The 24,543-nt window shown below is 39.5% G+C and overlaps 1 protein-coding gene across 1 annotated transcript in view; it reads right to left on the bottom strand.

The window, feature by feature from the left end:
* The window catches only part of BARD1 (BRCA1 associated RING domain 1), a 66,975-nt gene that overhangs the window by 8,226 nt on the left and 34,206 nt on the right, over nt 1–24,543 (bottom strand). The window contains exons 6-9 of the mRNA XM_045032631.1: nt 23,854–24,026; nt 10,366–10,474; nt 8,542–8,677; nt 5,899–5,991 (exon numbers count right to left, since the gene is read on the bottom strand). Of these exons, the coding sequence (XP_044888566.1) occupies nt 5,899–5,991; nt 8,542–8,677; nt 10,366–10,474; nt 23,854–24,026 (511 nt within the window). The remainder of the gene's footprint in view (nt 1–5,898; nt 5,992–8,541; nt 8,678–10,365; nt 10,475–23,853; nt 24,027–24,543) is intronic.

The raw sequence follows: 24,543 nt of genomic DNA on the forward strand, positions 1-24,543 counted from the left end.
CTGTCTGCTGTATGATAACCATGTTATTCAGCAATGTGTATGAGTGGCTGAATAACATGGTAGTTTCCTTTTAACAACCCCTCTACCAGATTCAGCCAGTCATCCTGATTAAAAGACCAAATGAAATAAAATACTAACTGAATAAATAACTGAGATATATTTATATATGTAGAGTAGGATTTTCAAAAGTTCTCAGTGGTGGCCCAACTCTGCTCCTACTGAAGTCATGTGTAAAACTCCCTTTGACTCCAGTGGGAGGTAAGTGGGGCCAATGCTGAGTGCTTTTGAAAATGCCACACAATCTGATTTCACAATTTCCATATTGAAAGACCAGAGCTGAGAATTTGATCCTGAGACACTGGCTGAATGAGTCATCACAAAGCAGAATTTAGCTATAGTCCCAATTTAAAAGCAATTATTATCACACTCCATCATTAACATGCTACTTCACCTCCCTAGAACAGATCCTAATAAGATGGCCATCCCTGAACTGATAAGCCTGGGAAAACAAAGACAAATCCATAAAGGGCGACTGAATTTTAAAAGATGATCTATCTTTCAAACTTCCATAAGGTGGTGGTGGCAGTAGCAAGCATTGGGGGGGGGATAGACTAAATTCCCCCCTTGTGAAAACTATAGATTCTGCATGAGGCACACAAGTTCCCTCTTCTGTTTTGTTTCTTCCTCCTCAAACTGGCTCTACTATATATAGGTTTGTAAATAAACAGTTTTCATGTTTACATACCCTTATTAACTTATGAACAGATTTAAAATAAGCCACTGCTTACAATGGACTGACCCGCTATACAAAATCTTGATACGTTCTACATTTCTACCATCAATGAAAGTTATAGACTTGCCAATTCTGGGAGTAGGCAGGTATAGTCATTTAACAGGTTCTTTTCAATCTGTGCTGGGGAACATCCTTGTCATTAAACTGATGACCGTAACTGCTGTGACTAAAGTTTGTTGGATCAGCTACCCCAAAACAGTAGCAATACCAACAAAAATATGTATTTCCTCACACTTCAACGGGATTGGACTCATACTCGGGGGGTACAGGACCCCACACCAGGGTGTGCATTCCTTAGTAATTCATGTTCAATATCTGTCTGATGAAGGATCAAGTTGAAGCGCGACTGCTCTTATTAAAAAAAAAAAGGTTTTTTAAATTGTTCATCTTAGAGATAACCAGTGTTTAAAGATATAAATCCATACCATTCAAAAAGTGGTCCTTTTAATACCCCCCCCCATTTCAATTTTAAGCTCTCTGTGGCACAGACTCTTTTGTTTGTGTGTACACAGTGTCTAGCATATGGGGTCCTGAGCAGGTGTCCAGGCACTATTGCAGTATAAACATTAAATATTAGAAGTTGTAAGCTTGTGCGTTAACGTCGCCACATTTGGGAAATGAGGGGACTGACTTCTTTCATACAGGAGCTGCTGCTCACACCGTTCCTCTTGCTTACCCTGAACCATTTCTGCCTCTAGTCTTCCCACAACACATTTGGGGCACACAACACAAATTCCCAATGCACCATCTGCCTGAATGCTGGCACTAATTTACCTTTATTACTACCCTGTCATATTCATATAGCTCCCAGGCCATGGAAATTAAGAAACTGCAATTTGTAAATTTCACAAGATGAGGACACAATCCTCTAATCCTTACTCACCTGAGCAATGCTATTGATTTTAGTGAAGCTATTTGCATTAGCCATGGCTATTTACACGAGTACGGTTGTATTCACTCACTGTTATAGTGGTATAAGCCCTAAATTACTGCACTGACCATAATGGAGTTATGCAGGATTTACATTAGGTACAACTAAGCACAGATTTTGTTCCTAAATCTTTTAGAATACTACCATCCTAAAAAAACTTTCTAAAAGATTAAGTGATGTTTTATCTTTATTGTTGCTATTGAACAGCCATATTAGTATCAAAGGGCCCAGGGTCTAGCTGTGGCAGCAATGGCAAATGTTCACTTACCTGTAGATGGGGATGCTGGAAATGGAAATATAGGGGTCTCTATGCAGATAGAGCAAAAACTAATTAGGTGAATTGATTGGGGAAAGAAAGTAGGAATTCTGGACCGAAAGCAGCCTTTGCAGTTAACAGAATCTGACAAAGCTGTTGGCCTGTGCCTTAAGCATAGTAGTCTTACTAGTATCCAGAGTACCTTAGAAGAAACACATGAGATCAGATTCCAAACTGAAAAATATACAAAGGTTTCTGAAACCATTTTTCATTATTAGTTTTACAAACTCCTTAAAATTACATATTTTTGTGAAGCAAGGTAGAGATTGGAGTGGTGTAGTTAAAACTACATATTCCTGATGTGTGCATTGACATGACAGTGTTTCTTGAATGCATTTATTCTGACACTCATAGTATCCATTATAACAAGAACATGTATCAGGATTGTCATCTATTTAAATGGGGAATGAAAAATAGTCAAGCTTTTTTTTTTTTTTTAAACCGTACTCTGATTTAGGAAAAAACAGATTAAATTCAGTAATACTTGAAACTTAATCTCAACATACTTGCTGGAGGATGATGATATGCTACTTCCCATTCTATTATAGTCCCAGAAATAATGAAGGCAATAAAATAATGAAAGCAATGAAAGATATGGCCAAGGGCAAGGAGCAGGATGACAATGGTGTCTCAATTGATTTTTATGCTGCTCTGAAAATTGAGATATTGCCAACAGTGTGTTAAGTATATATAAAATGTATAGACAATAAGCAACTGGCAATAGGTACTATGAAATCTTTCCTCTCTGAAGGTACCTTTTTGCAGTATTACCACTCTTACATCATCAGCCTCCAGTGAGAGCCAAAAGGGAATTCCAATAGCTGTTGAGGTTTCTGCACCATCTATACTAGTAGCAGGCCTTGTGCCTAGCCCAAATAAGAGTAGTGCACTTCCACCAGAATGTTCCAAATTCAGCTCGTTAGTAAGCAAATATATAGGGAGATTACACATAATTCTAAAATAAATATACAATCTCAAATACGGCCTGATGATATACAATGATTCAAGCAGATGAGAAAGGAGATTGCTTTTATTACACAAAGATATGAAAAGCTGCTGTAATGGAGGCGTTCATACAGAAAAATACATATTTTTATTAAAATATTTTTTTGCAAAGTATAAAGCAGGTGTCTTTTGTGACATGAACAAACTGTCTAGGCCATAAATGTAAATTTCATTTAAAGAACATACTTGGAGAACAATTTTAACATGTGCCACAATGTGAATATTTTCACAAGTGAAATACTGGATCAAAACTCACTGGGTTAATAGAAAGAAGTGGACCCCAAGTTTGAATTCCTGGCTTAAAAATTTAAGCAAACGAACATTTCTTATGTCTAATTTATTTGTAATGGCTTTGATAAAGATACAGGGTCAAGAGAAATACACCAGAGTAAGGGCACACTTTTAAAAAGTTTATTTTTAATGTCTCATCTAAGTGGATGTAACCAATTACTAAACAGAAGCCCCCAAAGCAATGATAAATAAGGAGAGAGTACGAAAAGCAGAGCAAAGTAAAACCCTTTTTCCTAGACAAATGTTTCATCAGCAGGCATCCAATTATTTGTTATAACAATCTTTAACTTGTAATGACTCTGAAGAAGACCAACAACAAACTGGTGGGAGCAGATGGAATGGTGTTGTTAATGATAGGCACTTAGCTGCATCAGACTCTGTGAGTTATTACTAACATTTCCCAGTAGGGAGGAGAAGCACTTGCTTTTTAAAAGTATGTTGCTTACTAAGGTATAAGCATTAGCACCCAGGAGTATACTAATCGGTACTTTAACACCACATTAAATAAAGCTCAACAGAAAACAAAGAAGTGTCCATGGAATAAAGATTTCTGTACAGACTGCATTTACTTTTTTCTGTTACGCTTCTAAAGTTAAAAAACAACTAAGTTCTCTCACAAATGTTCCATCTCACCTCTGCAAGAAAAATCCATCTTCTCCCTAGTGCTCAATTGCAGAGAGAGATAATCCTGTACTGGTGACATCATTATGTATTAGTTTCTATACTGTTTGACTAGTAAAATACTGAGATGGAGAAGAGGAGGATACTTAAACTGGAAAATTAGCAAGCCTCCTGAACAGCCTGTATATAGCTCTGATAAAGTCAAGATCTACCACAGCAACGTTAGATTTAAATATTCTCAGTGAAACAGAATTCTAATTATTGAAGACACCCCATATGCACTCTGTGCAAACCCAGGCCTGGCTCCTAACCCCTCAGAAAAGTGTTACCCACAGCCAAAGAGAGGTTTTATCTTCCTGCCCATGTGTAACCTCTAAGCAGCTAGACAGCCAGAATACCATAACTGTCCCACAATTCCCCACTACTTTTCAGCAGCCCAAGTATCTGAAGCTAGTCCTGGATACCCAAATCAACCTGTAGGTTTGGGCATTTATCAACATGTCAGGGGGAGTCAATGAGAAGCTATTCATACTTGTGACAGATCGCAGTACCAAGACTTCTTGAAGACTTTTCTTTTTGAATTACCTATAGATAAGGGGGATGAACGTAAGCTGTTTTAATTAAGTAATATCAAAAGTATCCAAGGGGAATTTAACCAATGTGCCATTTGAAAAGAACAGAGAAGAAATCAAGTGGATGTTAGGAAGTTACATGGACATTAGAAGCAGATGGCCCATGTTTTCCAAAGTGACTAGTGATTTTGGCTGCCCAACTTGGGACACCTTAAAAGGGCCTCATGCTCAGCATTTTGGGAAAAAATCAGGCCCCTTTAAGCTGGGCACCCAAAATCAATAGTCCGTTTGAAAAATTTAGGCAGCTAAGTTATTTGACGAGTCCCTATTGAGTAAAGATGAGTTTTCATATCCAATGTTTAATCATCCAAGACACTCCTGAAACCACTTGAAGAAAGCTCTCTATGAATTCTCCATTGATAGACAAACTGCACATGAGTTAATTATAAATTAAAAACACACCAGAATAAAGGACTGGGTCTAGATTCCTGCCCCAGAGAAGTCAAGGGGAACAAGAAGGGCTTTCACAATATAAGAAGAGAACAAAGTGTTAGAGAAATAAATTAGAAGGGGAATTAATAAAGTCAGCCCTCAAGATATACAGAGAACAACTGTTAAGAAAGGAACATGCTGTAAAATAACTATTGATTAACTGTGTAAGGGAAGACTTAAAAAATGCCTTCAGTTGTATACTATATAGATATTTGTTCATCTGCCCTTTCATTTAAGTTACTGTTTTGTTAGATGGAACATATAAGTCCTTGAATGCAGAGGTGTATTAGATAGTATAACTACTGCTTTATACATTATTAACAAACACTGACCCCGTAACCCTAAAGCAACCAAAATTTTCCATTGACTTCTGTGGGAGCTATGAAAAGCATAAGGAATACAAGCATGAGGCCATAAGCTTGACTGGGTTTTGCTGGTAACTAGCCATCCTGTCATTTCTCCCGATCAGGCAGTCTTATTCTACTATACCAAATCAGCCCTTCTCGACAGCCATTTAAAATGTTTAAACTTAATACTAAACACATGCATCGGAACATTTACCTTGAACATTCCAGCTCTATTGCTAATATGCTGAGCGGTAAACAAATTCATCCCCTCCTTACATTTGGGGGATGACTATCTCTCTGGTATCTGATTAACAAAAATGCATTACACATTTTCCACAGATGGAGTAATTACATTTAATCAAATTCTTGCCACTCAAAATTTTAAAAGCCCCATAGTTTAGATTAAGCCAATATCCATATTTGAAGCAAGTTTCTGAAACAGGAATGGAAAGTTCTCAGGTAATATTAATCCTCAAGTCAAACTATACATTTGTTTGAAAAATAAACATTCCATCTATTTCAATACTTACACTCAAATTTCAGGACCCAACATCCAGCCAGAATGGCCAGCATCCCTTTGATAGTACTTCGCATTGGATCATCAGGGATAATGACGTGAGTCACTAGAGGAAAAAAAGTTACACATGTAAAGAAAGCCTACAAACCTAAAATAACCAGATCTATAAGACTTGTTACAAATCCAGTCACGTTCAATTTACAAACTATTTCCTCCCCATTTATAAGCAGACATTCTTCCCCAAACTCAAAATCTGTTTTCATTTGCTGCAATTAAAATCTTCTCTTTATAAACTTGTGCAAGTGGGTGTTATACCTGAAAACCCACAACATTTCTATCTGCTGTGAAAAGACACCTTTTAGTTGTTGTAAGTATAGCCTTGTAGTTTATAAGAGAAGGAAGCATTACTGATCTATAAACCTGCTTCTCCTCCAAAGGCATAACTGCAATAGGATTCTCACTACTGGGTGTTAGTACCTTAATGCAAGACTGGTGGAATTTCCTCAGCTTGAGATTTTCAGGCCCTACATGCAACAGTAGTTAGGTGGAGCATGAGTTAGGCCCCTTCTAAGCATTTCCATTACACATGATCAGTTTAACCACAGCCTGAGAATCTTTCAATCAGTTCTACACTGCATGGGTGGCAAAACTCTCAAGAGGAATAAGCCGATCAATAAAAGGGATTAAGAGAATGCCTTAACAAAAAAAACCACCCAACAAATGTAACTATTCATTTGTAAAGATGAACTTGAAACTCTGAGGCTAGATGGCAGGTAAAAGAACTCATCACAATACTATCGGCCAGTCTCATTACCACTACAAAAGTGATTTTTCCTCCCTTGGTATCCTACTGTTAATTGAATTGTCTTGTTAGACTGACCTCCCACTTGGTAAGGCAACTCCCATCTTTACATGTGCTGTGTATTTATACCTGCTACTGTATTTTCCACTCCATGCTTCTGATGAAGTGGATTCTAGCCCACAAAAGCTTATGCCCAAATAAATGTGTTAGTCTCTAAGGTTTCACAAGGACTCCTCATTATTTTTGCAGATCAGTAAGTTGCCGTTCTCTCAAGATACCACCTGTGTAGGATTCTCACTCCAAAAGTGTAATAAAGCTCAAGAGATGTCTCAAGTAAAGAAGTAAAAGTGCAACAGGTAGCAACTCTAGGGCCACAACCAAAAATGTTAAGAATTTTTTTTCTCCTTTGAAATGAGAAAGGAGAGTAACATCAGCTGCCTGGAGTTAGAGACTTTAACAACAGCATGCTGAGATGCTGCTGGCTCCTTCTTGAGCCCTCCTCACCACTACTTTTCAGCAGCCCAAGTATCTGAAGCTAGTCCTGGATACCCAGTGACTCCAAACAGAGGAGCCCCAACTGTGGCCTCAGCTTTGAAGGTGGTGGTTTCAAGCACTCTGATGAGGCCATCCCACTAATGATGGGCTCAGGAGAGGGGAGCTCGATTTGCACCAATGCAGGTAGCACCAACACAAACAAGACAAAAACAGAGTCCTAAGCCAGCAGGTTTACCAGGCTGGCTTCATGCAGATTGATAGGAGTTTCCCTGGGTGTGCAGACTTGAAGTAAAGTCCAAGGAAGAGAACCATATTTGCTACCTTATGTGCTGTTAGATGTCATGTAACAGAAATGATGCAAAAACAAAAAAGAAAAAAAACAGAAGATGAAAAGATTCAGCAAAGTGCCAGAAATGCAAGGAGCTGAGGAATCAGAACAAGTGCAGAACTCCCCAGGCCCCAGCCCGGGAGCACCAAGACAGGTGCCGAAGCATGGCAAACAGAGCTATAGTGCTGAGGCATCAGAACGACAGGAGCAATAACAGGGTGCTAAGTGTCCATAACACCAGCACAGAAGCAAAGGCTGGCATCAATATGCTACCCAAAAATTGCTGCCCAAGTGTAAAGTAAGTGGCAAAACACCAGCCACACTGGTGCTGAAATGCAACAGAAAAACCAAAAAACCAAAAAAACCCAGAGACAAGACACTAGGCAACAAGCACCCAAGGCAAACAGCTCCACAAACAGAAATGTTGTTCATGGTTCTAACTAGAAGGGAAGGACTGGTATTGGAGAAGGATATCAGATGTTCAAAGACAAGGATGAAAACAGCCAAGCCAGTGACTGACAGTCACACAGAGCTCCTGCAGGCAGCACCTTCACCAAAAGGAACTGAGTGGAAGGTTCCAAGAGCAGCAGGTAAGCTGAGGAGGGCTACACTACCACCTCAATGGCATGGTACCCTGCTAGCAATGTAGTTGTAAGAGTTTAGTGAATTCTGCCTGTCTTGCACTAGAAAGCTGGGAACTCAGAGTTAGAATCCTGGTGGTTGGTTCCTTTTAAAGGATAAGTTTCTAACCAACTCATTTTTGCTGCCAGCAAGCTCACATCTTCTCTTGCAGCAGAGGCTTCTCTCTCTTCAGAAAGAGTACCCATAGGCTGTGGGCTAATAGATGTGAAACTTTATATTGCTTCAGTCCTATTAGAGGCATAAATACTATATCATTCTTGGAACCTGAAGTTTTATTTCAATCTACAAAACATTATGCAGTAAACATCTCGATAGCTAAAATATATAACCCTTGTACAAAGTGAGCATTAAAACATATCTAAGAGACATTCCAATGTGGGCTTACTTACCTGTGCTGTTAAACTCAACACATTTTCTAGCCTTCAGAACTGCTGCGAGTTTGCTCAGTGATTTTTGTTGCTCTGAATTGAGGCTGCTTCCCAGTAGAGCAACAGGTCCTTCTCTAGGGCGGCCTGGGCTTGCTTGCTGTGTGACGACAAGAGGAAAAAGTGCTAGGTCCTTCCTAAACTGAATGTTTGGGAACTTAAAGAAAACAACTAATCTATTTAATAAAGAATAAACCTTTGAAATGAATAATTCATGGCATCTTACAGGACACATACATAAATCTATATGTAACAAACTAGCTCTAGAAGGCATTGCAGATACTTTAATTTATGTAACGTACCAAAGCAATTTTCAATTAACTAAAAGTTCGGTCTTGGGGACCTTTTGGAATCAGTAACCGCTTTCAGCAAACGGACTGATGAAGATGCAGCGTGTTCTGTTTGGGAATTGCAGTACATGCCTAACTTCCACAGGTCACAGTAATGTGACAAGAAACTCACCACACAGTGAAAGCTGATACTTTCAAATTTAGAGAACCGATTTTTCCGCCCTACTAATAGCAATTACTGAGCATTAATCAACTGAAGAACATTTTAAAGCAATGTGTTCTGAATGGTTTAAACTGGGGCGTTAAAGGGTAAAGATTTTAAAATCACCCTTAGTTTATAGTGCCTAGCACAACACAGCTCCTCCCCGCACCGACCCCCCCGGGTCCTCTGTGTGCTACCATGATATGTTTTTATATACAGGGGAGTTGCATCTTACACGGGGGTTAGGTTCTGAAGTCAGCGCATAAGGCGAAAATCACGTATAGTCAAACGCTCGTTGAGTGGAATGACGGGCGGAATCGCCCACGCTACAGGTACAGTATTTAAATTGTTATTTTTCTCTTTGTTTTTGTTTTGCCAAGCACGTATAGTGAAAAACGCGTAAGTTAAATGTGCCTATGATGCGATTCCACTGTATGCACACAAGACATAAAACATATGAATAAATGTTCGTACATTAGCTTACAAATGGTACACAAATTTTACTGTAATGAGGCACTAAGAGTTGAAACTGTTCTACAAAGACAATATCAATGACAGCCACAAAGTCAGTTTGTCCAAAGAGGCACCACCCCCAAAGGTCTTGCAGGGCATTCTAAACAATGAAAAGTAAATATTTTGATTACATTTTATGGGTACATAGAGAACTACGTATGTAAGGTCTGATTTTCATTTACACCAAAGCCTCTATATATTCCTCTAGCAGGGAAAAGGGGCATTTGTGTAAATAAGACCACCGCCCATGCACAGTCTTACATTTGTGATTGTTAAGGCTCACTGTGAGGCCAATTTGTTTTCTCCAGCTGCGAGAAACTGAGAGGTCTCTGGCAGAAGACTGTAAAGAGGTGTAATAACCCAGCAGTTGAAAGCATCTTAATTACTGGGTGAACGGAGATACTTAAAAAATATAATAGGCTATTCCAGTATGTAAAAGCATTTAGAGCAAAGAATAGGTGCATCTTTTTACTGGATGTGCGTATACAACAACAGAGGCGGACAACACAAGATGTGGAATAAAGTTTGTCAATATTTTGGGAACCATTCTGAGTTATGGAGATAACCCCAGAGTCTTGCATATAAAAATCTTCAGACTCCATTCTGGATATATCATTTTTGTTACAGAAGTCTTCTTGGGAATGTTGGAAAGTTTTACCAATTTGACTGGTACTATTTTTCCCTGCCCATTTTTAACCTGTCTGTAAAGCCAGATGCCCTAGTTACCCTAGGTCCAAAGTGTTCAGGGCTTACAAGATGGATTTGATTTTTAGAAACACTTACTTCTGAGCATTGACTAAATGAATATGATTCGTTCTTCACTGGTAGCATTAGCACAGACTTCATCTTTGCAGTTTCTGCGTAGTCCACAGGGCGCAGACCGAATATATTACTGGTAAAACAAGCACAGATGGTTTAAGTAAATAAAATGTGTGACTTGATTCTTAACTAACTGGATGCATTAGCTGGAGAGTTTTTCCACCTTCTTACTAATATGCAATTTCAGCTAAGAAAAACACAGAAAAGATTCAAGAATTGCGTCAAAGGCAGCTGGATTCAGAATCACAAGCTGCTACATTCAACATGCAAAGTAAGAGAGTTTACAACCGAATGATAGGTTAAATAAACCACAGCCCTTGTTAAATGTTTTGCTGCTCATACACTGATATCTATCACAACAGCCAGAATTTGGCTTTGTAACGTTTAATTGCAATCACACCACCAGGGAAGAAAAAGCATGTTGATTCCAAATGGAAAGTTCTAACAGATTATTACAAGTTAAATACAAACAAATATACCGATAAAACAGGCACACAAGGTCTGCACTTGAATTCACCAACATATGCTAGCAAGTATAAAATATATATAGTTTAGGTACAAAAATCCTACTACAGACTATAAAAGACAGAGACTTTCAGTGTAGTAGGTCAGAAGTACTAATCAAACCAAGACCAAGGGTTTATTGTAAATGCTATTTTCTCCCCGTTCGGTATTCCATTAGCAAATCATCCAGCTAACAGAATTCAAACACAATTCAAACAGAACAGTGTCATATTTTGATGTATATGATGCACTATAAGATGTCTGTTAACAAGACCACCACTGTGACAGAAAACACGCATGCGCATAAGGCTCCCGCAGCCAGCTACAATTGCTTTCTATTATAGGCATCAACTCAAATTTTGGTGTTTCTCTTATTCGGTTTGCTATTGTATGTCACAGGTGACAAATCTGCCAACATAAAGAGAAATTAAGGTTATTAGTCATGCTACGGGGCACGCAGGAAACCTCTTTTCCCCCACATAATTCACCAGCCATAATTTGGATAGTTGTACCTGCAGTGAACCATGGGCATGTCTGAGTATGGCCGTGACATCTGCCTCTTCCCCACACCACCTTATAGCTGCAGGACAGTAGTTAGAGGAGAAAAAGCCTGCAGCTGTGGAACAGGTACAATAACCAGTGTTAGCAAGCCTGGTCTCACTAGCACTCCCCAGGGGCACTGTACCTGCCTCACCCTTTGTAGGAATAATAGCTACTACAGCTGTTCCTCTTCCTTCCACCTTACATGCCCTAGATCTTAAGAGGAAATGTAAGAGCTCATGGTGGGAAGCATGGCCCTGAGAATGAAGTGACTCAGTTATGCCATGTTACAAGGTAAAGAGTAATAGAAAAAGCAGAGCTAAAGAGGTAAAAAAACAGCTGTCATATTGTAGCATTATCTTTTCAAGATAGCCATATGTTGCCATGTAAAGCCTGTATCTAGGAGGAAATCCAAGTTTAGTCCATACGTGGAAGCACCTCAGCATAGTTACATGATTCGGCATAAAAAGAAAGATCCTTGTATTATTAACCTTAACCAAGAAAAACAATGAAATCAAAGCTGTATGATCATTCTAACCTAAATGCACCTCTTCTTTTTTCATTGCTCTTTAGTATGTACAACTTGCTAACAGAGAGACTCTCTGGTCAAAGATTCTGGACGGGTTTTTGCTAAGACACCCTATTTTCACAATATTGCCAGCCCCTAGCTCTCCTGTATTTCTAATGTGCTGGGAGCTGGTGCATTACAAATGCTACAGATTAAAAGATAATTGGTCATACTTCAGCCTAGTCCTGGGAGCCCATTAAATACTACCATGCTGTTCCTGCTTTGTCATGCATCATCAGGGTAGGCGTTGGCTTCTCTTTAAATTAGGGCCATATTTAAATCAAGCTGCTGTAAGATGGTTCCTTCAAACAGATCCAAAAAGAGAAATAAATATTAGCATATGTATTAAAATCATCTTTACACCAGAAGGCTGAACCTAGCTTTTAAAAATGTTTAATTTATATCAGTTTGTATGTTTTTTTATTTCATATAGTGATAGTGATGTCATTCATCATTGCAAAAGAATCCTGGGGGCTTCAACTCAGGTCTTGGCAATTAAGTGAAAGAACAACTATATGCCTTATTACACAGTGTTTTCATTTGCACTCTTTCAGTCTTCACATTGTATTTAATTGGGGTTTTATGACAATTAGGAATTTTGTGTTTCAAAGAGCATTTTAAGTTCACCTTTTACCAGTGCATACGTTGCATAAGCTTGATATTGCAAGGTGACAAAAAATAAGGGATGTTGGCGTAAATGTTAAAGTCAAACAAAGTACAATAATGTTAGAAAATGCACAACTGGGCCATGTTACACATCCTGACTATTTTGTGAGATATATTTTTCTTTTAATTGTGCAACTGTAACATTGAATAAACATAGGCTGTAGATTTTGTTAAATGTGCCAAAGCCTGTGGCCCCTATAACAGCAGGAAATAATTAGGTGAGATATGCCCAGATGATCTGAGTAGGCAAACCACACCTCATCTACCTTATCCACCCCCGGCAAGGTTTCTGCCAATCATGTGAGCAAGATATACCAGCCGGGTATCTAGAAAGGAGTCTCTGTATTACCTCAGAAGTGGTCCACCCTGCCCGGTGTCCCATTTCTAGTTTAGATCAATCTGATGCTTCAGAGGAAAGTATTGTGGGTTTTCTTACCATAAAATCTATTTGCCCCAGCATTGCACTGAGAGAGCACATTGAGTCGATCATCAATGAGCCCTAAATCCCTCTAAGTTACCGCTTTCCAAGACAGTCCAAGACAATCTCTCATCCTGCAGATGTGTGGTTCTCAACCTTTCAACACTACTTCAGGAGTCTGATTTGTTTTGTGTACCCCCAAGTTTCACCTCAATTAAAAATTAATTGCTTACAAAATCAGACCTAAAAATACAAAACTATCACAGCACACTATTACTGAAAAACTGCTTATGTTCTCGTTTTTACCATATAATTATAAAATAAATCAATTGAAATATAAATATTCTACTTACATGTCAGTGTATAGTATATAAAGTAGTATAAACAAGTCGTATGAAATTTTCTTTGTACAGACTTCGCTGGTGCTGTTTATGTAGCTTGTTGTAAAACTAGGCAAATATCTAGGTGAGTTGATGTACCCCCCCGGAAGAACCACTGCTGTAGATAACCTGTGTTCTTAATTCCCAGATCTATTACCTTGATTAGACTGTATTAGAACACATTGTTGGGATTGTGACTATTTAGCCACGTGATTCAGATTGCTCTACAACAGTAACCTGTCCCACCAATCTGTGTCATCTACAAACTTCACCAGCTAAGATTTTATATCATTGTCTAGATCACTAATAAAAATATTTAACAGAGTAGGACCAAGAACTGATTCTTTGGGGACCCTGCTGGAAACAGCCCTGCTCAAACTACATTTTGAGATCTGTCTATGATCCAGTTTTTAATCCATCTAGCGTGTGTTCTGTTAATTCTATATAATCCACTTAAAAAAAAAAAAGTCATGTGGTCGCAAGTAAAAGCCTGGGAGAAATCCAAGTATACTATATCAACACAGTTGCCTTCATCAACTAGACCTGTAAAACAAACCCGTTGTCTTTTTTTGGACAGGATTACAAGAGCTATCTTCCATGAAACCATGCTGACTGACATTAATTATATTCATTGACAAAAAATAGTAATTAATAGAGTTAAGATTGCCCAATGGCATCTTGTGCCTTTCCAGAACATAGAATTCAGCAAAACTCAACCTTCTGAAAACCAGGAAACAGAGTTAAGGTACATCTCCATGCAATCTTAATTCTCTCTCCCTAGAGTTGGCAATAGCTTCTGGGAATTATTTGCTTGCACTCCAGCTGCATTTACTCTGTTAGGTGTAACCGTACTGAACAGCGGAGGGATTAGCTGGAGCAGTTTAGCAGAGCTGTGATTGTGATATGAGGCGATCTAAAGGCCAGGCCTCTCCAAGGGGTGTGTGAGCCCTTCTCCCTGACTTGCGTGTGAGAGATCAAAAGAAAGAGGTGCACATGTATCTTGAGAGAGCCAGTAAGCCTCATTTCAGCATTGCCTTGTGTAGGTTGTGTCAGCAGCAGGACCTGGGTCTTCTGGCCATGGATGGGAAATGTCAGAAGTTAGGTTGGGATATGAGTGTGGTCTGTGAATTTAGTGAAGGGTAAGTGAAAGGATCGTGTAAGGTGGCAACTTGTGTATAATAGTGAAGGGGCTGAAGAGGCTGTAAAATTTAGCAGATGTTTTCTGTGGAGCAGGCTACAGTGAAGTAGGGCAGGTGTGGGTGGCTCTTGTACAGTGCAAAGCCAGAGTGTGAGTACGGATGTTCTGAGCGCACAGCGGCATTGTTCAAAGCGGGCACAGGTAAGTTCGCATGGACGCATAGCTGAACTCTTCATTACCTGGTTATCACAAGTTTGAGTTTTGCTGAACTCAACGCTCCGGAAGGGCACAGATTACAACCTTAAATCTGCATTAACGAGGGGTTTGTGTCAGTGAATTATCTCAAGCACTTTACCAAAGAGGGAAACATCGTTATCCTCAAGGTACAGATGGGAAACCTGAGGCACTGAGAGGTGATGCAACTAGGCCAAGGTCACCTTGCAGGTCAGTAAGAGTTGGGAACAGAGCCCTGGTTTTCTGAGTCCCAGTCCACTTTTCTCTCACTAGGCCCAACACGGTTATGTGAAATTGTAAATACCCCCGTCTATAGACTTTGCTATAGTAGAGTAGGGATAATGGTCATGCTTTGAAATGTTTTGCATGTATAGTTGCTAACAGGGACAGTGAGAGAAATCAAGAATTTGATAGTTTCATTACATGGCAGATATAGTAACTAAGCACATGAGCAAAGACTCGTGTCTCTCTCTCTCCTTTTCCACTCCCCGTCTCCCACAACATACAGGCTCCCCTACCACCATTCCCAGCTCACCCTCCCATTCCTGACCCATTAAGTCGTAGCACTTCAGAAGCTATTAGAACATAACAAGTCTGGCACACCCTGCTGCTGCATACACCTCAGGCAGATTATTGGAGGGTTGCCCGCTTCCTTGATTTTTGTAGCCCAAGCTGTACATGGAGCCCTGCAAACCTCTTATGCTTCCCCCACCCAAGACTCCTTATGCTCCTGCTTTGGTCAAGGCTCCTCTTCCAAACCCTTGGCCTGCTCAGTCCACCTTCTCTCCACACCACTCCATCCCCAACAGCTCCCCGACTCCACACAGGGATGGGGTGTACCTTAACTTTGTATTTCCTGGTACTCTACGGTTTAAATCTGTGTTACCTTCAGGGCCTCCCAAGATCCTGGCACACACATGGGGAGCAAGAAGAGGGTCTCAGACCCACTTCAGTGGGGGGAGGGATAGCTCAGTGGTTTGAGCATTGGCCTGCTAAACCGAGGGTTGTGAGTTCAATCCTTGAGGGGGGCATTTAGGGAACTGGGATAAAAATCTGTCTGGGGATTGGTCCTGCTTTGAGCAGGGGGGTGGACTAGATGACCTCCTGAGGTCCCTTCCAACCCTGATATTCTATGACCCTAGCACAGACACAGGAGGGAATGGGGGCTTGACAGCTCCCCACCTCCCTAATACCTTCTACTCACCCTGACACCAACTCCCAGTGTCCCATCCCTTGACCTATGCCCCACAGCCCATCCTATGCACTCCACTCTTCTCCCCTTCCCCCAGCAAGTATTTGCATGTGTAATTTATTTTCTTTTTGAATATACCTTGAGGAATTTCTGAATTTTCTGCTGTATTCAGATTACATTTCCCTGCCCACTTCCTCCCAAAACAAAAACCAACCCTTTGACAAAGGCTAATTGTAGCAACATGCAGACATTTCATTTTCAGATTTCTCCCAAGGATGGGTTCTGAACATATAATGCTTGGATGTTACTATGGTTCAATGGCCACAGCACAGCCCCTTGACCCACCCAGGTCATGTGAAAATGGGCTGGGGAGCAACCCTCTTGCATACTTTGTCTACATGTGTGCAGTACGATCAGTTTGGTGCATAAACCTTAGTCTCAAACCTAACACTTTGTTGAACAACATCTTCAGTGTTGCCTTCCCAAGAGGTCAGTGGTTGCCATGCACTAACTGGGGTAAGTGCTGAGTGACTGAAACCCCTTAGGCACCCCTGGGTGTGCACAGAAAAAGGTGTATGTAAAATCAACCCTGAGAAAAGCTTTTTGGGGGATGAGAGGGCAAGAGCCTGTATACTGGGGACCTTTTGCTCAAATAATTCCAAATGTAGATCACCCTCACCAAGGCATACCACATTTTGAGGTGATCCATGTAAGCATGCCAAGTTTAGAGTACGTAGAAGAGTCTCCTTTTAAACAAAGGGCTCCTCGACCTTAACTAAAGCCTAAAGGGCTCCTCAACCTTAACTTTAGCCTCTTATTCTTTGTTGATGGAGCCTCTAACTTCAGGATTCTATCTTTTTTAGATAAGATAGATGTACTGCTCTTGCTAATCCAGAGTCCAGAAGTGCTCCAATAATGCCTCTTCTTGAATGAATGAATGAAAGTGCACTTTTCAAGGTTAATTTAGGTCTACAAAAGCCAGATGTATCCTTTGAGGCAAAAAGTCTATCAGCTACTTATCTAAGTACTGACGGATGGTGAAAACACTCAACGCTAAAGAGAACCTAAATTTAATACTGGAAGGATCACTGTGCTGGAGAACAGAGACCCTCGAAGGCACCTTAAACCTGATGCTTAAACCAATACGAAGAGTGAGGCTGCATAGGATAGTGCAGCTGACCCCTCAGGACCTTCAGTGCTGGATTTTGTGGGACCACAAAATCAAAGAGCTCTTCAACAGCAGCTGATGACCTTTAGCATTAGAGTTTGATGGGGCGACACTACTAAACTCTTGGCCATTGGGAGTCCATTGGCTGCTGTCAGTCGAACGGGATATTCATGTAACATTTCCAGGATGTTTGTTATTGAGGGATGATGGTGACATGGCTGACCACAGCAGGTGGAGCTTGATATTGGCCTCAAGTTAAACAAGTGCTCAGCCTCGGGGTAGTGCACAACAGGGACTGAGAATATTTCTCTGTCATGGAGACCGAGGCTTGGAAAGATTCAATTTTTTTAAAAATCGTTAAATGTTGATTTCACTGTACATAACAAAACAAAAAATTTCCACTGATAATAATTGAAATTTACAGATAGGCAAACGAAGAAAAATGCTGCTTGAGAACGCCTTTGAGTTTGATTTAAGGATATTTACTTTGTATACTCTGGCATGTGGTGCTGACAATTTGTGTTTTAAGAGTAATAAAGCTTTCATTTTCTGAATCTCAACATCTACTGTCATTAAATAATTTTGTCTGACCCCTATCATTTCCCACAACTGTGAAAACTTTTGTCAGGAGTCTACCCTCACTTGAAACTGGGCGGTTTCAAAGTGAGGACCCGCATGTCTTCCCCCCACCCCAAAATCCTAGGGTAGGTCTCCCCTTCGGCTGCCACCACCCGGTCAATTCCGTGGGCCGGGACACCCCTGTTTCCCCCCTTGGGAACACAGATCAATTCACAGAGGAGGAACCTCCCCCCTCCTCCCTCTCTCCAGCCTGCTCTGGAGACAGAGGTGCCTGGATTCAAACGCCTTGAATCTCACACACACAGGGAAGCAGCCCACTTCCCCCTCCCCTTCCCCTGAATTTCCCCAAGGGAAGGAATTAACCAAGTCCAAAGAAAAGAAAAGAATTTATTAAAGAATAAAAAGAAAAATACAGAATCACTATGAGCCCAAGCTGGACACTCATAGGGTATAACCTTATCAATCTCTGGAGAGAATCCCCTCTCCCCCTTTTCTCAGTAAAAGCAATATCAGCAAACAGGAATAAAGCATTTCCTTTAGCAAACACACAATTGCCAATATAGAAATCAAATCATAAGACTAATTCGCCTTTCTAATTAATACTCACTATTAATTAGTAGAAACTACTCCAGGAGAACTTGGGGACATGACTGTCCTCTGTTAAATCCAAAACCAGTTCTCACACAGACAAAGGCTTCCCTCCACAGAGATTTGAAATTATCTCATCTCTGATTGGTCCTTTGGTCAGGTGGTCACCAGGTACTACATGTTAACCCTTTACAGGTAAAACAGACCTTAACCCTTAACTATCTGTTTATGACAACTTTAAATCAATAAAAAGAGAAAAAAGTGCTTTAAAACAAACATTGATAATATCCATTGAAATTTTAAAAAATCAACATCAAATTTTGCCAAGCCTACAGATATAATTCCAGCATATGAGGTAACAGTAACGATATAGCAAAGTGTAGTGAGGGGAGAGGACAACCTGCTAGTCAGGAAATAAGGAATCAGAGAAAAGGAAAGAATATCTGATAAGGCAGATATACATGTAGAATTAAGGAGCACTTCAAAAGCATTGAGAAGGCTGATTTTTGGTTTGTAGTCTCCAATTTAGGCAATCAAATGCAAAATTTTTGTATCCACATGTATATCCGACATAAATAATACATGTTCTAAATGCCTCATTTTAACACCTCTAGCCATGATATTATTATTCAGCAGGCCAATGTAAATCATTTTTTCCCCTGCTTTTCGAACCTTCTTGGAAAAAGAAAGATCAGCTCCTCAATGCTACATTTTTATCATTTAACCCTAATCACTTGTGGGTAACTCATTCACGTCCATACTTGGGCTACATGGTGAACAGTAAGAACCCTCTTCTTACACCATGGCATTGGCTGTATAGACTTTGGCTCTGGGAGTACACAACCAAACAGGCCTGTTTATTCCCCCTGGAAGTAGGTGGATGAGGAGTGAGTAGAGCCTTGGCTCTGCTCCCCAATGCACCAGCCAGCGTTAACTAAGCTGGGTTGGGAGTGGGAAGGGTTATGATTTGCTGCTGGTATAGGGCTACATACCTCCAGCAGCACTCAAGGAAGGGGGAAGCAAGGAAGGAATTGTGTCTGAGGAGTATCTGAGGCACAATATGATCTGGGAGACTCATGAGGTGGAGCAGTATATGCCCATAGCTTGCTCACATCTGCGCCTAGAGACACGTCTACTCTAAATAAATATTCCCATTTGCCTGGGGTTGTTCAGACTCAAACTTGCACCCACTGGATGAAGGCTAAAACACACCTAAAAGAAATAAGGCAATGAGACAATTTTTACTAATGCTAAAAACTTATTGTGCATGAGGAACTGGCAAGATAGCCCATTTGAGTGAAAGCATTTATGTGAAATTGCAAATGCACAGATCTAATTTTTCAAGTCACTTGGCTTGCTGTGAAGCAAGGAAAAAAAGACAGAACTCAAGAGAACAAGCACATGAAAACATAAATGTGTAGGAGATTAACTTAAAAAACTAACTAGACCAACCGGGCAATTAATAGGTCCACTGGTCCATATAATATTTTCCATTTGCAGTTCGCATCTTTCTTAGTCAGAAAAAAATTGAACAGCAAAGAAAATGCCCCAACTGCTTAATCTTGCAGATTTCCAAAAAAGTATTGCCAAGGAAAATTGAAATCCTAGGATTTGTCTTCTGGAAAATAAAAACAATTCTGATCTGTATTCTCATCCTACAAAATATGTACACACACTCCCTCTTATAGCAAAGCTATTTCCTATACTTAAATCATAGAGATAAAAATCTGACAGTATCTTTGAGATGAGATTTACTGGATGTGAAGTTTACTTATACAGTATATCAGATGTCTGTTTAAAGGTGTTTGAAAAGTAAAATTTAAAAAATTCACAAAGACTCTCTATATACAAGTCTTTGCCTCGGTTCTCCATCTGTCAAATGGGGATAAAAGGACTTCCTCTTTTACAATCTAAACAGACAGGGCAGATAAAGCATAAGATTTCAGGTCTTACCATGTATATGTACAGCATTTAACACAATGGGTCTCATCTCAGTTGGGACCTCTAGGCACTACAGTAAATTAGATACTAAATACCTAAAAAGCAGCATTAAACTAGGTTACTATATTTTATAGTACACTTTTTACAAAGTGTAATATAGAACTATTTCAAACTAGCACTCTAAGGTTATGTCTACACTTTGAGTGGGAGAAGACATACCCGCACTAGCTCTGTTCAAGCTAGTGAGTTAAACAGCATTGTCATAGTATCGCAAGCACTGGCAGGAGCTAGCCACCCCAAATATGTGCCTGCCCAAAATGCCAGGTACAAATCACTTGTGCCCCAATGGCTGCACTCTATTCTTACTGTACTAGCTCAATCAAAGCTAGTGCAGGTATGTCTTCTCAAGCTCCAGCTCGCAAAAGTAGAAATACCCTAAAATCAACTCAATTTTAATTCCAACACACAAACACCCCAAATTACTAAGGCACACTGTTAAAAAGAGAATATTGGTTTAGATAATTCTGCAGTAAAAATAAAAGTGTTTGACTGCAAAAGCCACATTTTCCTTAATGATGAATGTATTTATACGGGGGTCTAAATACGGTTTGAACACATTTAACATGTTGACAAAATTTAGTGGGTTAAGAGAGATACAGGAAAAACTGGTGACTATTCAGGCTTTTATGTGGCTCTAAAAGCTTTAATCAGCTAATTAAGAACCACTTAATCGCATGTCAAAGAGGGCTCTCTTTAATAGGAAGTTTTAAGCTCCTCAGGAGCCTGGGGAGATGGGGATGAACAAAAATTAGTAGAAAACTGGAATATTAGCCAGATGAACTGAGATGAAGAAAACAGCAAAGCAGTTTGAGCAGTACAGGCAAAGACCACAGACTTCTTCCATTTAAAGTTGCGCATCCTCCTAGCAGACTCTTAAGCAGCTAGTAAATCTTCAGACCTTGCTCAAAACTCAGTACTACTCAAACTCTACCCTTTCAAAAACCTGGCTGATAGTGACAGAAATCCCATGACAGATGTGTATATAAATAGCCTGAAAGACAATGGGATTTTCAATTCAGTGTTAAGAAACCATCCTGCCTTGATCAATAAGGAGCTTTGAACCTCTATACTACCAGCTTGGTCACAACTATTGCTACAAAGGCAATTAGAAGAGTCAGAATTTATGTGACGTCATGTTATGTCATGCTTTCACTGAAAATAAATTGAAGCAAGGGATGGTGAAGAGAAGAATGAAGAGCTGTGAGGCACAGGGAACTGCAGGAGTCTCATCGTGGGGCGCTGTCGCACGAGGAGTAAGAGCAAGCATTATGAGGGAAGTATCTCTACAACATAGAAGTTTTATTTACACTTTAATGTCAGCTTTTCTCTGTGCCTCAGTTTCCACACCTGTAAAATAGTACTAATAATACTTGCCTCGTTTGCAAAGTGTGTTGGGATTTACGGACGAAAAATACCTAGCTCTTACAATGTGCTATTACACATCATAGATGGGGTGGCATTCTTCTATATGTTACAACATGGGAGTAACTTCATCAACTGGAGTAAGAGGACAAATTGCTTTTACCAAATGGGAAGAAAAGATCTTTGATGTAATTCCGCAACTACTACAGTAGTGTGTTACACAATAGCATCTCAGCAACAGATACAAGAGGACTATATAAGATCAGGAAAATTAAATCTTTTTGTACAACTTACCAAGTGGCAAAACACTAAACACTTGCCATGTCACTTGCAGGTGCATTTGCAAGAGATGAAACACAAAGAATGCTAAATTTGTACCCAGAAAATTTTAATAAAGATTGAATAAATCACAATAGAAATTACTCCATGAGAATTATCTAGCATTATCATTATTCTCAGACATCACTCGCTTTACAGAAGCCTTTGGCAAGGTACGTTTAAAAATTCTTGCTAGGTACCTATTTGTAAAACCACTTAAACTATAAATGAATTTGTACGTCCCGCAAATTCTGAAGTCATAGTGCCTCCCCATTATTAACACTGCCCATTTAAAAATTCAAACAGAGCCCTTTTCTTTACCACTAATGGCAATATGCTGATACCACCTGTAGCTAGTCTCCTAAAACATATCTGATTTTGGAGGGGATGTAGTCTTGGATACTCCGTATCACACTGTTTCAGATATTATTGTTGCTACAATAAATATTAGAATACTGCTTATATCCACATTAAACTCTGTCTTGTCAGTTCACATTTTGAATGGAACTGGACTTCAATCTGTTTTCTTTACTTGAAATGTGTGCGAGACTTTTTGACCAAAGGTGGTCATATATTTGCCAGTATGGCTAACTGAAAAAAAAAAAAAAAAAAATTCTCTCAGCTTCATTTCAGTTTCTGATAGCAAATCTAGCAGAAATGGCGGGCTAATAAGAAGAGAGACCTGAAAATTCTAGTATTGCCCATTTAAAGTTCTACTGTACAATTTTTCCAGTCTTTTAGCTGCTATTAAAAAGATTTATACCAAAATTGGTTGTTTGTGTAATATTTTCAGAAACCCAGGAAAGTTGTAAAAACCATGCAGGCAGCTACCAATACCCAACTGGTGAACATTTTATCTTGGAAAGCTGACACCTTAAGAAGGAGATGTATTATCCTATTTTTTTTTTTTTTAAATATGCTGCCCGGGCCAAGGGAAGGATTCCCTTTTTACTTTTCTGATTTATTTTTATATTCTGACACATTTCATGTAAGCTAGAAGTATTTTCTGATTGAATACCTCTATTTTGTAACAGAACTTCAATATGTTTACAACATTTGAAGCTAGCTAATTTACTAAAGCTTCCTTATCCCCACTTCACACTATGGCCAAGGAGGTACATACTTCAGCAAACAAGTCAGATATGAACAAGGCTACATACTACAAGCACATAATGTGCACATGCCATTTACTGACAACATGCATGGTACCAGATTCCAGATTTTATACAGTAGCTGCTGATACAAATAGCAATGCTACTGACACTGTAGCATGACATGACCAACCCAGCATCTCATTCAACTGATGTGATGACAATCAGAAAGATAAATCCTTGAATAATTATTGTGTGTTTGAGTCAGTATCAGTCACTTTACAACTCCAGATGTTTGCGTATCAATGGAGCAAACCCACCGGAAATATACATAGCTAAAATGGAAGTAATTTTTAAAAATATCAGTAATAATTTCCATTATGCACTCAAGTTTTTTTGTTTGTTTTTTGTTTTTTTAACTATTTTTTTAAAAGCTCAAACTTCGTGATTTGTTCCAAACTTCATAAAGAAAAGCTTAAGACAATCCTGAAGCCTAAGCAAAAAAGATAACATCCAAGTTAGAAAGGGGAAGGTAAGGGTTTTGTGTAATTGAACACAAAAAGAAACTCCCACTGAAAAAAACATATGTATTATATTAAGAGCTTTAGTTCAAATTTACTCAGTGTTACATCCTGGACTTTCACCAGTAACATCAACTTGGAAATAAAGTAGTCAATTACAAAATAACATTACACATTTACTCACACTGCATCCCGGGAGGCTCCATGTGAGAGCAACAGCTGAACAATGCTCACATGCCCATTCCTGGCAGCATCATGAAGCGGTGAGTCATTCTGATACCCAGTAGTGTTCACCAATGCCCTGTGCTGTAGCAATAGCTCCACCACCTTCTTGTGCCCGTGATTACAAGCCTCGTGCTAGCCGGTGATGTTGACAAGAAACACACGGGAAAGAAAGACATAAAATTCTAATGAAAGCGCAGAATTTTTTTTAAAAATGGAGGTTTATCACCATAAGTTAATGCATGCACTTTCATAGCATCTCTCAGACTGGCAGCATGATATGGAGACACTATTCAATTTTGACAATGGCCATCATGAGTAATTATCTTTTCAAACATGGCATTGATAAAAAGCACAGAGGAACTGAACAGAGACCACCTGGTGTACAAATAAGACTAACTTGGAAGGCATTCCTTTATATCAACTAGGGTCAAACATGCTCTTTGGGAGAAAAAGGCAGCGAATGAAAAAGGATTAGCACTCACTACCTATCATTTTTTTAAATGAAATTCAAGCATGCACGAATACAAAAATATATCTAACCAAAGTTCAAATTCCACTGTCTAATGTGCACCCAGAATGGCGGGAACTATAGATCTAATGGCATTAACAGTTTACAAGATGCACAAGAAACTGTGCTTGGAAAGAGATC

This window comes from Mauremys mutica, chromosome 10 (assembly GCF_020497125.1).
Source record: "Mauremys mutica isolate MM-2020 ecotype Southern chromosome 10, ASM2049712v1, whole genome shotgun sequence".
Classification (NCBI taxonomy): Eukaryota; Metazoa; Chordata; order Testudines; family Geoemydidae; genus Mauremys; species Mauremys mutica.